Here is a 16,621-nt window from a genome sequence, read left to right on the forward strand (position 1 = left end):
TGCCATGCGAAGGGGAACACCTGTTTGGCGAAAAGGTTGATGAAGCGCTGAAAGGGATGAAAGAAGACACGAATACTGCTAGGTCCCTCGGCGCCCTGCAAACGGGTAGAAATTTTCGTTCTTTTCGCCTCTTCAGAGGTGCTTCTGGAAACTCCCGCTTTGGAGCCTCAAGGGACTGTGGATTCAACAGGCCCTCTTACTCTTCACAAGGGTTCAGACGAGCGTCCCAGTCGGCTCGTAGAAGCAGGGATTATCAGGCCTCCAGAAGGCGAGGCTCGGGTCAGTCGTCGACGAAGACCAAGCAATCCAACAACCAATGACGGCCTTCGGAACGTCCTGGGGGGTCGAGTTTCTCATCACTTCGACCGATGCAAATGCATCACCACAGATCGATGGGTCCTAGACACGATTCGCATGGGTCATGCGCTGCAATTCAAAGACAAGCCTCCGCGTCTTCCTCCTTTATTCTCGACACAGCCCCACCTCCTAGTCCTACGACAAGAGGCGGCGCTTATGTTGCAAAAAGGGGCGGTAGAGAGAGTTCCTGTAGCACAGGAAGGACAAGGAGTTTATTCCAGGTTCTTTGTTGTAAAAAAGCCAAACGGCAAATGGAGGCCCATTCTCGACCTGAGGGTACTCAACAAGTGGCTAAAGAGCCTAAAATTCAAAATGCTAAAGCTCCAAGAGGTTATCAGGTCGGTGCAACCCATGGATTATCTATCATCACTAGACCTTCAAGATGCTTATTTTCACATTCCAATACGCCCACGACACAGGAGATATTTAAGATTCGTCGTGGGGAAAAAGCATTTTCAGTTCAAGGTCCTCCCTTTCGGGCTCAAGTCCTCCCCCAGGACGTTCACCAAGTGCTTGGCCCCTATAGCGGCCCATTTAAGGAAGGACGGTCATCATGTCTATCCATATCTGGACGACTGGCTGGTCAGAGGTTCATCCAAGGAACAGACACGAGACAGTCTACGAGCCACTATGTCCCTCTTACAGGAACTGGGCTTTCCAATCAACTTCAAAAAGTCCTCCGTAGATCCTTCGAGGACCTTGGTTTTCCTAGGAGCGGAGTTTCATACACATACAAGCCTGGTGAGACCATCCAGCGAAAGAATTCAGAAACTTCAAAACAAGGCTTCGGAATGGAGAGGCGGTACCAAGGTCTCAGTGCGCAAATACATGTCCCTGCTAGGGACCATGTCGTCCTGCATTCCGCTAATAAACAACTGCCGTCTGTTTATGAGGCCTTGCCAGGAATTTCTAGCAGACCGTTGGGCGCAGAGCCGAGGTCGCTGGTCCGACAAACTGGTCGTCGACGAACAACTAGTTCAAGCACTCGGCTGGTGGAGAGTGTCTACTCATCTAACGAAAGGGATGCCTCTTCTGGAACCAGAGTTTCAAAAGACGGTGGTGACGGATGCATCGCTGAGCGGATGGGGAGCTCATCTGGATATGTTACAGGTACAGGGCCGGTGGTCCTTGCAGGAGTCCTCCCTGCATATCAACCTGCTGGAATTGAGAGCAGTGCGATGGGCTCTAAAATCTTTTCTTCCGCAACTGAGGGACTCGGTGGTGCGTGTCATGACGGACAACACCACTACGATGTTCTACTTGAGAAAACAAGGAGGGACACGCTCCAGATCCCTATCGACGGAGGCACAGAAAATCTGGCATTGGGCCATTCAACACAACATGAACATCTTAGCGTTCCACCTGCCAGGCGTGAGAAATGTGGAAGCAGATGCCCTCAGCAGAGAAATGAACGAAGTTCACGAGTGGGTACTGAACGACCAGCAACTACAACAAGTATTCAAGAAATGGGGACACCCGCCCATAGACCTGTTTGCAACGAAGAACAACAAAAAATGCCATCAGTACGCAAGCAGATGGCCTCAGAAGGGCTCTCTGGGGGATGCGTTCTCATTCCCTTGGACGAACAATTTCATGTACGCATTCCCTCCATTTCCCCTGGTCCGGAGGACATTGCAATGGATCCTCAGGTACCCATGTCGTGTAATTCTGGTGGCCCCATACTGGCCCAGACAGGTGTGGTTTTCGGACCTGCTACACTTAGCGGCGGCGGAACCGATGAGATTCAAGAAGACCCCCGACCTTCTGTCTCGACAGGACGGGGTGGTTTGGCATCACGACCCGGACAGCCTCCAGTTGACGGCCTGGCTCCTGACTTCGCCGAATTTGGTCGGCTAACGATTTCGGAGGACTGTCGGCGTATCCTACAAGCGGCAAGAGCACCTTCCACAAACGCCTCATACGCGTACAAATGGAAAAGTTTCTGTCAATGGTGTGAGGATCAACCAGGCTTGGCCCCGCAATCGATTAAGCCAGAACAGCTCCTGCCATACTTGCTGCTCTTAGCCCAGAAGGGCCTATCGGTATCTTCAATAAAAGTACACCTAGCAGCCATTTCCAGGTTTACTCGTCGACGGCACTCGGCACCTTTGTTCAGCGACCGCCTGATTAAACACTTCCTTAAAGGCCTCTTTCGGAGTTTCCCGCCAGAGAAGAAATTTCCTCCGGAGTGGAGCCTCAATCTGGTCTTAACATCTCTTATGAAGCCTCCTTTTGAGCCAATGTCATCATCGTCTCTAAAGTTTCTATCGTGGAAATTGGCCTTCCTAGTGTCCATCACTTCAGCACGACGTATTTCAGAAGTTCAGGCTCTAATGGTAGACCCGCCATACTTACGATTTTTCAAGAACAAGGTAGTCCTAGCCACTAACCCGCAGTTTATACCTAAAGCTCCGTCGGTGTTCCATAAACACTCCTCTATTGTGTTGCCTACGTTTTTTCCGGAGCATGCTCGGGAGCGGAGCGCATGCTACACACATTGGATGTGAAAAGGGCCCTTAAGTTTTATCTCCATCGAACGCAACCGTTCAGAGAAACAAGACAGCTGTTCGTGGCCTATGGCTTGGGTGCTAAAGGAAAAGCCATTTCGAAACAAGGACTGTCAAGATGGGTGTCATCTACCATTTCGTACTGCCATTCTAGGGCAGGGAAACCTCTTCTGCGACGGCCAAGAGCTCACTCAACTAGAGCAGCGGCATCGTCGACGGCACTGTGGGCCGGAGTCCCTCTGGGGGACATCTGCATGGCGGCTACCTGGGCGGCTACACACACCTTTACCCGCCATTACTGCCTGTCGCAGCAACATGCCGAAGATACCCGAGTGGGGCAGGCGGTGCTTCGACACCTATTCCAGTAAGGTAAGCCCCGGCTGAGGGGTTGCATCCTATGGAAATTGTGACTGTATGTGGTTCGTTTTCCTGTGTTAACTATTACTGATGTATATATGATCATAGGGAACGGGCTCTGCGAACAAAGTATATGGGTTTGCATGCACGCCTCCTCTTTGGGGGTGGTACTGCTGTGTAATCTGTTCTAAGCATGTGAATCCATGAAAGATCCAATGCTGGAGAAGGGAATAGTTTCTTACCTGTAACTCCATTTCTCCAGCATTGGTATCTTTCATGGATTCACATGCGCCCACCTGCCTCCCCTGAACATGCAAACCGGTTCCCCCACTACTTTGGGGGCCGAAATCTGAGGGAGCGCGGGGGCGGGGCCTGTATTTATATCATGACGCCCTGACGACGCGGACACGCATGATACAAAACGAGGTGGATAGGACGCATAAGCGTCGAAAAAGCTTTCCTACGGGAAAGGGTATATATAATGTACCGGGGATTCCCAGCCTGACGACGGGGAATGTTCTAAGCATGTGAATCAATGAAAGATACCAATGCTGGAGAAATGGAGTTACAGGTAAGAAACTATTCCCTTCATGTTGGCAAGGGCTTAGGAGGATAATGGACTATGTTCTGCTATGCCTAAATCGGCCTCATTGATGGGGAGGAGGCTGTAAGGGTGTTTAGGGATCAATTTATGCGCATTGGACTGTACAAGGTTCTCCTGTAGTAACGTTATCAGGTATTAAAATCGAGGCAAAAATGTTGCCGGTAAAAAGAATTGCAGCAAAAATGCACTGGTTTGACCCGGTAAAGGTGTACACCATTCTACCATTGAAGGGAAGTGGTGGTTGCGGGTGTGTCCCTCGCATTTTTTACATGATTGTGGTGGCAAAACCACAGCATTTCTGCCGCGATATTTTGTATTCACTGCCATTTTTGCCACGATTTTAAGACATGGAACCGTAGTAACACATTCTTAATCTGTGAAATGGTTCAAAGGACTAGCTCTCACCTATTCCCAAAAAATGGAAGTTAGCCACGGTCCTTTGTACTCTATAGAAAAATCAACTGCAACACACAGAGCTTGAAATACCTAGGCATGTGAACTGTTAAAGGTTTGGTTTTAAGGGTAATTGAGTGGCTGTATATTAGTTGTAAGCCAAATTACTTTCCAAGATGTGCATATTGATCACGCTAGCTAGCTTATCACGCTAAATAAGACATGCTTCAGCCATCCCATGCGTAGTACTATCTGGGACACTACTATTCAAGCTACGTTTACCAACACTCCTAATCTACTAGCACTGCTGACTGCAGCAATGGACATGAAGGACTTTATCCCACTAACACTTTTCACTGATGTCCGTCTGTGTCCCTGTGCATGTCAGATGTCCATTGTATCTGCGATGATGAAAGTCCTAAACTGGACCGCCTGTGTGAAGCTCTCGATGCGAGGGATGCTCCGAGAGTTGTCTTTGTGTCCAAACCCAGTTACATATCACAGTCCTAAACTTTTTTCCTCTGCGTGGATTGGACATGATGTTGCTATATATAGTCCTTGCTTCTTCCTTCCTCTGAAGAGCAGGGCCAGCACAGCCATTACCTATTGTGGTTGGATACCTGAATGATCCCATTCCTGCGCAGAATCCACAATATTTGTAAGAGCCCATGAAAGTTTAAATGTGGCAACCAGCATTGATTTGGTAGCCCCCAAAAGGTTTAATTAATGCACCGTCTTGAAGTTACACACGGCTACCATTATTCCTATTTAACCTAGGCGTCTTCCCCATTGCTTTGTGTGATCCTGGGATGAGGCGGAAGCACATGAAGAACCATCACTGGGGAATTATGGGATAGCTGGGCAGGTTGCCTGCCATAGTCATTTATTTTTATGTTTACATGTGTGCCTATTGACCAGTGTCAGTTTAAAGTAAATGGGCTACTTTAAAGCATGGGTTACGTTTGTGTTTTTTGGAGTTTCATTTCAAAATGTAATTTGAAAAAAGCTAGAACTAAACCAGTTAGCCTCCCAAAAAAGTAAAGTTGGCTAAACTATTTTCTCTCCCAAAGTGGTCTGAGATCCTGCTCATAAGCAGAACAATTCAATGTTACATATTTAATAAAGTGACCCTTAATAGAGAACTTTGGTTGCAAGTAGTAATCAATCCCAGCTGATCTCTATAAATGGAAGCCCTGAGTGTACTTTTGGAGTGCAGTGAATTCTGCTGCTTTGATGCGTTCTTAATTCCCCTCCCCCTGTGTTTTTTTTTTTTTCTTTTTTTTTAACTTCTCTTGGAAATTCAGCTGTTACTGACCTCGTCCATCAGTAGATATGTCGGGGTTTCTATGCCAGGTTAGTTGCTGAGGACATGAGGAATGGATACTCGCATACCATTTTGGTCCTCTGACTCTTCATCAAAGATAGCCAAGAAGACATTAACAATGGCAATTTGTTTATTGTGGACTTTCTTTACCTCAAGATTGGCTTTGAGCTGTGAACCACATGTATACTTTTTTTCTCCAGCATGGGGTCCGGCATGGATTCACGTGCTCATGAATATTCCCCGTCGTCAGGCGGGGAATCCTCGGTAAAGGAAAAATCAGTTTGTTTCTTTTCTGAACTCTCTACTAGTAACCAATCACAGGACTCTGGGTCATACTGCCCCTAGCCAATGACTGCCCTCTACTTAAGCCCCTCCTCTGGCAGGCATCTTGAGATTTTTACTGCATGTTCAAGGGTTGGGAGTCTTCGTGCTGTAGCTCTCGAGCTTTTACTGCGTTTTGCGTTTTTTCGAAGAGTTTACTCTTATATTTTCGGTCAATCAAGCGTCAAGCTCCACCGACTTTACTTCCGATCAACGGGGAACCCTTTTTTGGAATTTTCTACACCCCTCAAGGGTATCTTTTCGTCATGTTTTCCACTTCTCGGAGGATTCGAGAAGATCTTTGAGGCCTACCCTGCGTGGACATGGCCCAGGACAAGGAAAGCATGACACCTGTCGGATCCAAGCTGTTCAGGAGCTGCCATTGATGCAGACTTCAGAACGTCTTTTTGGATGAGCACTCTTGGTGCCTCTACTGCCTTCCCGACGAAAAATCGCACGTGGAGAACGGTCATCCCTATGGTCTCATCACCTGGTGAAGGAGTTCATGAAAGGACTGTTCCGATGGTTCCCGCCGGTGAAGGCTGCGGCCCCGGCTTGGCAGCTCAACGTGGTGCTGACCAGGCTCATGGGGCTGCCATTCTAGCCTCTGCATTCGGCACCGTTGAAGTTCCTGTCCTGGAAGACTGCGTTTCTTGTGGCCATCACCTCTGCAAGACGAGTGGGAGAGATCTAGGCCCTCTCCTGTTAACCTCCATACCTGACATTCCACGAGACGAGGATGGTGCTGGAAGGAAGGACGCACCCCTCCTTCATTCCCAAGGTGCCATCGGACTTCCACCTCAACGAGCCCTTGGTGGTACCTGTTTTCTTCCCTTCGTTGCCGGCTGAGAGGACTTTGCACTCACTGGATGTGGCTAGAGCGCTGAAGTTCTACGTTGACCTCACAAAGAGTTTTCGGAAGACATCACAGCTGTTTGTGAACTTTGGACCTGTGAACCAAGGGAAGGCCCTCTCAAAGGCTTCCATTTCCAGATGGCTCTCTGGCTGCATCATGGACTGTCACCGGTTGGCAAACCGACCCTTCCCCGGCCGTCGAGAACCCATTCGACCAGAGCGATCACTGCTACCACGGTGTTCTTGTCTGGCGTGCCCCTGCTGAACATGTGCAGGGCTGCTACGTGGAGGTCGACGCACACCTTCACGAGATTCTACTGCGTCGACCGGGATTCCAGAGAGGAGTCCAGAGTCGGCCAGGCAGTGCTGCGCAACCGGTTTGCCTGAAGGTGGGCCTGGTTAGGAGGTAAGAGATGCTTAATGTTGAGCCTTGCCACCTCCCGTGGTTGTGCATGTGTGTACTGCTAAGTATTCTTGTATTCATGAGCATGTGAATCCATGCCAGACCTCCTGCTGGTGAAGGAACAAGTTACTTTCCTGTAACTGTTCTCCAGCATGGGTATGGCATGGATTCACATGCAAAACCCTCCCTCCTACCCCTCTGCGGCTCTTCTCTTGGTCCTGCTGCCACTTTACGTGCTACCAAATCTGACGGTGGCTGCCAGAGGAGGGGCTTAGGTAGAGGGCAGTCATTGGCTACGGGCAGTATGACCCAGAGACCAGTGATTGGTTACTAGTAGAAAGACAGTTCAGAAATGAAACTGAAACTGATTTTCTTCTTTACCGAGGATTCCCAGCCTGACTGGGAATATTCATGAGCATGTGAATCCATGCCAGACCCATGTTGGAGAACAACAGTTACAGGTAAATAACTTGTTCCTTACATTGCCTTCTGGCAGCTTCATCTTAAGCATCCTTGAGTTTTGGGGTGTTGAAGGTACGTTACCTGTGCAAGAAGCTCTCCTTTAGTCTCCTCTCCGTTATGAGGGTATTTACAAAGTCCTGAAGACTTAACTTGAAGGCAGGGTGATCCACAGCTCCCCATACCAAGACGTGTGCTTGGTTTGTGCCTTCTACTTCTGAGAAGCAGTGTGCTCTCTAGCAGGGTAGGTCAGTAAAGTCCTCCCCGTTATCTTGGTATTGACGTATTTTCACATCATAATACCAACAAAAAAAAAATACAAAAAAAATACAAAAATATATATATATATATATATATATATATATATATATATATATATATATATCATGAGTTTTATATAAGATGAATTGGAAGGATTTTCTCACTTCTGTTGTGTAATATAATATCAGAGTCTTGTGGATCTGCTTAGAATCTCATGCTTTGCATAGGCTGATATCTAGTGGTAGGTAGGTGCAGAGTATTGCATGACTTGTTTTCAAAGTTCGAAAAGGATGGTTGAGTTGGCAAGTATGAATGTAGAGTTATTTGTTTGCTACTGCCATCGTTGGACGATCAGCTTTCGGCAAACCCCAACCTCTGAGGATCTTCGACCGCTCTCTCAACAATGTTCTGGCTTTGGCATACACCAGGCTGCCAAGAATTCTGCCTGTTACAGTAGGGAGCGTGGGCGGCTTCTCATACTTTTCATCATTTCTGAAAATGTCTTTTTTCATCTTCCCCGTTACACTTGATGTTGTGCTGCCTTAAAAAAAAAAGACATTTAAATACTACTTCTAAATTCTGTCTGTCCTGTAATAGTAGGTATCCGTGGAAAGACACGTATTGTGTGTGCAATCACAGCCTTCTGAGGTATCACTCTGAAAAACTCTGTTCTGTAAAATGTTTCAACCTACAACTTAAAAAGACAAACGTACTAAACTTTGGGCAGCCTATGCCATGCAGGCGGAGGCTTACACGGATAATCTGACAGGCGCAGAGAATCGGAGGAAGACCAAGGCAGCTATGGTGCACAAAGGGACACAGAAGACAGGCATGGGTTCCACCGAATCCCACATGCCAATTGTTAGGCAGAAACCTGTGCAGTTCCCTTAGGGAACACTGCAAAAGATTTAGGACTACAGGTGTTAGCAGTAAACCCACTTGGTAGCAGTCTGTACCACCCAGATTTACCTGGTAGCTGTGGCTGAGCAGTCACACTTCTCTCAAGAAGAGTTAGGCAGTATGCAAAGTATACACAATAGGCACTCAGACACACCAATACAAGCAAACACTGACCAGAGCTTTGGTATCAAAGTATATAATTATTTATTTAAAAACACAACTGTTTAAAACACTCCAGCACTCTTATTGTTAAATATTCTAAACCCAGTTACTATTGTAATATATACACCCCTTTTTCCTTATCAGATAAATCACAGTAAAACACCACTTATTTTCATACAGAGGTGAGCGCTTAACTAGATGGCACTCCAATAAGTTTGTGAGAAAGGGAGGGAAAAAGACAGAATATGGAAAAGGTACACCACTCTAAGGTTCAGGAACACTGTTAGCAAGGCAGAAGAGTAAAAGTCACTGGTGAGCCAAAGGCTGGGCCCACTCTTAGAGAGAGCAGAGCACAAATGTGCCCAAGATCACACAGTTACACTAGGCTTAGAAAGTCTTGCAGAGGGTTCGAAAAGAGTTTAGAGAGGTTTAGGAAAGTTTAGCCAGGATGTCCCAGGCTAACCCAGGTTCGATAGCCGGGGGCTAAATCTACCCCGTAAAGTCGGTAGCAAGGGAAGCCAGGCGGGACACGGTACCTTAAGTGGGAAGGATCCTCCAGCGGTGGCAGTTGTTCCTGGCAGTGGGTGCAAGTCGCGTCGTCGTCCAGGGGAAGAGAAGATCTCGACTTGGAGGAAAGATGAAGGTCGTTGCACTACCAGGGAAGAAACCAGCCGCAGAGTTTTCCGGTTAAAGGTGGTACCTTTGTTCGCGGTCGTGGTAAAACGTGGTATCCCGGTTGCCGGGGTGCTTGGCACAGGCAAGGCGGCCACGAGGTACGTCGGGAAGGCGAAAAGACGGTGAAACTGGTTATCCCCACCAGTCAAAGGAAGAAGACTCTCCGGCGGGAGATCTCCCCTGTCGTTGGGAAAAGTGGTGAGACGGTCCAGCAGGGCTCCACTGGTGGTGGTGTCGTGGCAGGTCGGCTCAGCTTCTCCATCATCGGATTCTTAGGTCCTGTGGTGACTTCTGAAGTTCCAGTCCCCAAAGCCCTGCTTTTATGCAGAAAACCCCCATTCACTCAGCCTAGCTGTCACTCAAACATGCTAAGTGGTGAGCCAGCCGGCTCACCACTTGGGCCAATCAGGACGGAGTGCGACTTGAGTTGCCTAGGCAACTCAGTCCAGGGTGCCTAAATTCCCCTCCACCCCTCCTAAGTACACCAGACAGAGTGGCACCACTTTGGAGGGCTTCTGTGGAGAAGCCCGCCAAAAAGTGGAACAAAGGGCTCGACTTGGGTTGGAGTCACAGAAGAGAACACAAACTTCATTTTAGAATCAAGGGGGTATGTTCGAGGCTACCGTAAATAATTAAATAAAGATAGTAGCCTAAAACAATGGGAAATCCCATAGGAAAATATTTGCGGTTGAATATAAAAAGTAGTATCCACTGCCACCAGCCAAAACTCGATCAGGGGGGGGACGTAGACATGCCCCCTCGACTAACAGACCCCGGGGCAATTGAGTTGCCCCAGCCAGTACGTCCACAATATGATGGTTTGTACTGGTTCTGTTCAGAATTTAAGACTAGTAAAGTCAATGGTGACTTTACATGCCCTGGGAGACAGTAGTCAGTCCCAGGGTATGGAGTCTATACTGGGGGGTCACTAGGACACCCCTGTGTTACTGCACTGAGGGTGCTGTGTAACACATCACAAAAACACATGAAGCCCTATGGGGTAAAAGACCCCATAGCCCATTAAACACATCTAGATTCAAAGAAACGCACTCAAATCATGTCTAAGAGTGAGGGTAAAAGAGTCTCACTCTTGGCAGGAGAAAAAAATAAACCCCAAAAATCCAGCAAAGCTGCTGGGGGACTCACTAGGTTAGGAAATTCAGCCTAAACAGAGAATTCTCCCTAACACCAATCCCTGCCTCCGAGAAACAGGCCAGTGGACCTGTGATTGAGACCACACAACCGATAGCCATTGGACTAAAAAGTCAAAGCACAGCCACGCGGTTTCAGAAAAAGGCATTACGGCTTATTCTGGCTCAACATCTTTTGTCCTCTGGGCCCTAGTCTACAAACCAACCCCCTAAACAGACATTGAGTGAAACAACTTCCACTATCATGCATACAGCTTCCGTTCACTCGTATACCGAACGACAAGCGATGAAACATAAATATTGAACACCCTCTGATGGTACATTGAAAAGCACATATAACCCTTTTTCAAACCAGGTGTTCACTTAATTACAAGGTGCGTAGAAATACATACTATATACATCTGCCTCTCCTCGACTTTTAGATGCTTTACATTCACAACACACGTTTCAAGGCAAAACACCCTTAGTACAGGGTATTGGACTAAAGGAAAGTTTAGAAAGACAATGGTTACAAGTTCATGCTTTGTACATGTTCTAGAAAACGACCCTCTGAAACAAAAATGCTTTTATTTCGGAGAGGAAGAGCCTCCTGCTAAATCTCCAAAGTTACAATCTTCTGCCCAACCCACAACAGTCATCTCTATACCAGATGATACAGGACCAACGTCAAGATTATCAAGGGTTCGGGGATGATGTTTATACAGATGATGATCAAGGTCAGTTTGATGATCAGTATACCCACGATGATGAGAATGATCCCGACATTTGTATTTGTATTTATTTTATTTGTATTGAACGCCTTGCCCTGGGGCATCTGGGCGCATACTTTGAAGAGGTAATGGTTACATACAGTTCAACAGCTTTCCCAGGGGGGAAAAAAAAAATCTTAACCATGACAATGCAGTTCTTAAGGCAACATATGTTACAGACCAGTACATCGTTATGGCGGTTACTATTGACATTTCTAGTAGTATGGGGGTATATTGCAAAATATACTAGAATACAGAAGATATATAGACGTTACAAGTGGAGAGGAAGGCTTGGAATCTGATAACACATTGCCATAATAGGCCAAGGTGGTTAGGTCGGTGAGGCAGATGTGTCAAGCTCATAGAGCCAAAGTTTAGTTTTGTTCTTAAAGGAGTAGACGCACGGTTCCGTTCTGAGTGTAGCAGGTATTGTGTTCCATAGTTTGGCCACAAGGACTGGGAAACTAGATCCCCCCGGCTGTCTGAAGTTTGTAGCTGGGTATAGTCAGTGTGTGGACATGGGCTGACCTCCGGGGTCTGTTGGCTGTGTGCCGCGTGAAGCGATTGGCCAGGTATACGGGTGCCAGATTGTTCTGGGCCTTGTGTGTTAGAGAAAGGGTTTTGAGCGATATTCGATGAGCAATGGGAGCCAATGTAAATTGCGTCTTGTGTCAGAGATGTGTAATCTTCTCAGGCAGTTAAGGGCAGCCCTGATGGCATTATTCTGAGTAACTTGTAACGTATCAATGTTTTTTTGGCTAGTCCCTAAATAGAGTGTGTTACAGTAATCAATTTTTGCCATGATGAGAGTTCTAGCGAGGATAATGCAGTTGTCGGTCGTCAGGAAAAGTCTGCAGGAGGTGATAAGTTTCCAGGTGTAAGCCGAAGCAGCTACAACAGCATTTGTTTGTCTGGTGAGAGATAGTCTCGAGTCTAGGTAAATACCAAGTGTTTTTGTGTCGTTCGACACTTTGATAATGTTCCCATCGATGGTAAATGATTTGTAGGCTGGGTCTAGTTTAGTGAGTTTGATGTGAGAGACGAGGACAAGTAACTCAGTTTTTTCATCATTAAGGCAGAGGCCATGATGTGCCATCCAAGCCTGGATGACTGTGTAGACATTGAGTGCTTTAGTCTCGATTACATAGTCGCCTGTGATGGTGATGAGTATCTGGGTGTTGTGTTTTGCATTCACCCAAAGATCAAGCTCAGCAAATCAGCTGATCATTTTATAATTCAGACTCAAGAAGCCCCGGAAGACACTAATTTTGTGGACAGCATTTTTTTTAGCAGAAAAGTCTGTTGGCCAGTTTATTCCATTACTTCAGTCAGTTGCTAAACATATACAGCCTTCTTTGTCTACTCCTGCTCAAACCAGAGCAGTTAATCCATGTATCGACAAAACCTTTAAACCTGCGCCTACTGACCCCCTGTTCGTTAAATGACAGTTAAAAACGGATTCTCTAGTTGTCACAAGGAAAAGGGTGGGCACTCCACTAGCACCTGCTGAGGCACCCCTTGAAAAGGGGAGCAAAACATGATATGCTTCAGGTAAAAAAGGATCTACATAAGCAGCTTATCAAGTATGCATAGGTAACAGTACATTAGCCAGCTATGATGGTTCACTTTGGGACGGTGTTCCAGAACCATTACCTTCACAAATTTGCATAATGGTTTCTGAAAGCAAACAGGTTGCCAACTAAATCATTTAAAATAATTTAAATGCAGCAGACACCGTTTGTCAAATCATAGCTGAGGGTACTCTTTTAAAACGTCATTTCAGTTTTAAACTTGAAACAAAAGCAAAATCTACCCATTAAACCCTATGTCTTATTGGATAAGCCAGTGGCTGATGCTCCTAAAAATGCTAAAGAAGAGCATGGAACCCTTAAAACCTTGGGGCAGATCTCTAATTCCAACGGGGCGTTTTCAACACGCGCCGCTCCTTTCTAGAACAAGGATACATCACAAGCAGGTTACAGTCTGGACCTTCCACTCCATGGTATACCTCCCAGGCCCAATCATCTCCTTATCAACAATCTTTCAAAGGGTCTACAAAAGGGAAGAGGTAGGAGTAACGCTACAGCAAATAGGGGCTGGCAGCCCCTAAACAAGGACATGCCCATTCAGGATCCCTCCCATGTCTCCCCATTAGGGGGGGTCGCATTTTTCCTTATGATATACGTAATCTTCTTAATACCATAGAAGGTGTGATTTGGAAAAAACGCTTTGCGACTTCCATAAACTATCCCAAGCTGTATAACTCAACATAAGCTAGGTCTGAACTCTCTGGGAAATATTTTCCGGTGGAAAAAGCTTTCTTTATATGCAAAGATGCTAGTTCCACCAACCAACCAACTCACTCTAGATCTTATGGCAATATTGACAAATAATTAATCTAATTTAAGAAAGGGTAGGCAAGTTTCATGAAACACTCTTGCAGAAAATCAGGGCGTTGGAGGTCCAAAAGATCCTGCAGATCAACAGATGTTCTCGAAACAAAACATCTAATTATCTAACTAAACGCATCCAACACTTATTGTTTGAGAAATCGTTGGCCCCCTCTGAATATTGTTTCGTAGAAAGCTTATGGTACAGATTTATAACTGGGGTTACCATAGGTTTGATATTAGCATTATGCAGATTCCTCAAAATGTTATACGAATTGCTGGATTTGAGTTTTAAATATGATTTGAGGAAAGCTCTTGAATGAATTGGTTTTATAAATTTGACAAGTTTTCTGTAAACACATTTTTGCTGTATGCTTGATGTCTATATAGATTTAGATATTTTTTTTCATTTTCTTATTAGTGATATGTAGATTGCCTTATTCGTGTTTTCGGAAGTCTAAGGATTCATTTGTGTAAGGTTTATACTTTAAGAAAAATCAAATCTCAATGAAATGTTTGGTTATGTTTGCACACTGTTGCAACCCTAGCACTGCCTATCATTTCTGTATTAACTTTATACACTTTAGATTTTTTAAAAAAAAGCAAAATGTGCCCTACCTTTCATACAAAATGTTTGTTTTCTTTAATATCTTTTTCCAGTTCTACTCGATCCAAAGATGAAGACAAGCAGCCACTCCTTGCCAACGGTCATGAGCACAGTTCAAAGGTACATGCCTCACCCACCACTCTTAAAAACATTTGTCCTCTTGTCTCTCTCCTACTGCACCTGTCTATTATTTAAACCTCAACAACATACACAACTTTGCTGCTCCTGTTCTCTACAACCTTGCAAACTTGTTACTCTATAAATTGTTCCTGGTATTTAAATCCATTTATGTGCGATCTCTCTCCTGCCTGTCTCCCACCATTCACTTCCTTGTTCCCTGCATGGCAAAGCCCATGTCATTTCATCAGTCTTTCGTCCCCCAGCACTGCCTTCAGCTCCTTCTTCTTTCTTACTCCCCACCCCTGCAACTCCCTATTCCCTGATTGTAAGAGCCTGACTGTAGAGATCTTCAAGACCACTCTCAAATGCCAACTTTAAATGGAGGGGCATCTGAGACATAGTGGCATCCTCCCACTCCACTAGTGCCCACGTTCACCCTCCATGACACCAAAGCGTAAACTAGTCTAAATAATGTATGTAGTGTACTGCTGATCAATATAGCATCCATGTTCCTGCTTGTATCTTTCCCCTCCATCACCTCAACCATCTGCTTATGAATCAAGCACCCGTTTAGCGATTTCTCAGATTGCTCCTATTGTGTTTCTACTTCCAATGGAAGTCCTCGCTGTTCTGTTAAATAAATACATTGGGGTAGCCTAAAGGAATAGGCTTATGCATCGTTGCTTGAGGGTTACATTTATTTATTTGAATTCATAGAGGGCTTTCACCAAAGCACTGTACAGATGATTACATTTTGGCAAAACAGTTATCGTGCTACATTTATAGTGGATGGCGTAGTGAAAAGGTGGGGCCTTTCAAAGGAGAGTGGTAGATAACCAATTTAGCAGCACCAATTAAACAGAGAAAGGTCATTCAGTGTTTAGGTGCGAGGAGCAGAAATTAGAAAAAGCGCAGGACTTGCACACAAGGGAGGATGTGGGTCAGCCAGTAGAAAACAAATGCACTAATGTGTGTGACTAGGAGACTAAACCTAAACAAGGTAGGAGAGAAAGGGGCCATAGGCTATGAACACGTTTAAAAACAATACATAATCAGCAAAACCTAATGTAGGCAGGGAAAGAGAGCCATCGGGGAGTAGCATGAATGGTAGACACATAAGGGCGAGGAGGAAGCCCGCTGATATGGAGAACATCAGTTAAAAATACACTGAAGAGGGGGACGAGCATAAGCAGTAAGGCCCAAGAAGAGTGAGAAGTTGTAGGCAATTCATGAAAAAATGTATGAGAATAAAAGTTTGAGTAGCAGGTTTGCTGGGAATAGGATGGTTTGTATGAATGTTATTGTGATGATGGAAATGCCTTATGGAGTGGGACAGGGCCTTCTAGTTCTTGTCCTACCACTTCTGTGTTTTTTTCTGTTTTCTGCCACCGAGACCCAGCCTGGCAGTGCAGCTCTTCGGGTTTTCCTTTTGGTGAACGGCACCCATGGATGGGGGTACACCCTTGTGCCCCTTTGTTTTTTTGGCCACCTGTGTGTTGCCCACAGAGCAAGATATGGGCTGGTGGCAGCTACTCGCTGACTTGGCAGTGGCTCTGAGTGTCCTCCATTTTTGGGACACCCAGGCCCTGCCATAGATATAAATGGATTCTTGCAGGAAGGCAAGATGGCCCTTGTGACCTCCTGGTTTCTATTGCCTGTTACCTTGTTTCCCAGAGTCCTGGGAAGCCTTGACTCTGTTCCTAGCCCTGACTGGCTGTTGGGTGGAAATACCATATATGGCTCTGGGGCTGCCTCCTGTGAGACTGACTGGAGCCTTCCCGGAGGCTGTGTTGTGGATACGCCCTAGGGGTGGGACCTGTGTAAATGAAGGCTGAAGTGCACTCGCATTGGAATGGATTGTGTCCTCCCACGTATTCCTCATATTTTGATATATCCATATCCAGCTTTAGCTGTTTTCGGAAATTGTTTCCGACAGGGGGAGCTGCACACTGATGCTTGTCCAATCGATGTCCCTCGAGAGCCTCCATCTTGATGTCGACGTCACCACTAGTACAAATAGCGTGCG

The 16,621-nt window shown here is 46.0% G+C and overlaps 1 protein-coding gene across 5 annotated transcripts in view; it reads left to right on the forward strand.

The window, feature by feature from the left end:
• Positions 1 to 16,621, forward strand: part of APBB1 (amyloid beta precursor protein binding family B member 1) — a 1,513,529-nt gene that overhangs the window by 873,414 nt on the left and 623,494 nt on the right. For all 5 annotated transcript variants that reach the window (XM_069640532.1, XM_069640534.1, XM_069640533.1 and 2 more), the window contains one exon: positions 14,529 to 14,595. In XM_069640532.1, coding sequence (XP_069496633.1) covers positions 14,529 to 14,595 — 67 coding nt within the window. The remainder of the gene's footprint in view (positions 1 to 14,528; positions 14,596 to 16,621) is intronic.

Source organism: Ambystoma mexicanum, chromosome 7q (genome assembly GCF_040938575.1).
Source record: "Ambystoma mexicanum isolate Mex_15411 chromosome 7q, UKY_AmexF1_1, whole genome shotgun sequence".
Classification (NCBI taxonomy): domain Eukaryota; kingdom Metazoa; phylum Chordata; class Amphibia; order Caudata; family Ambystomatidae; genus Ambystoma; species Ambystoma mexicanum.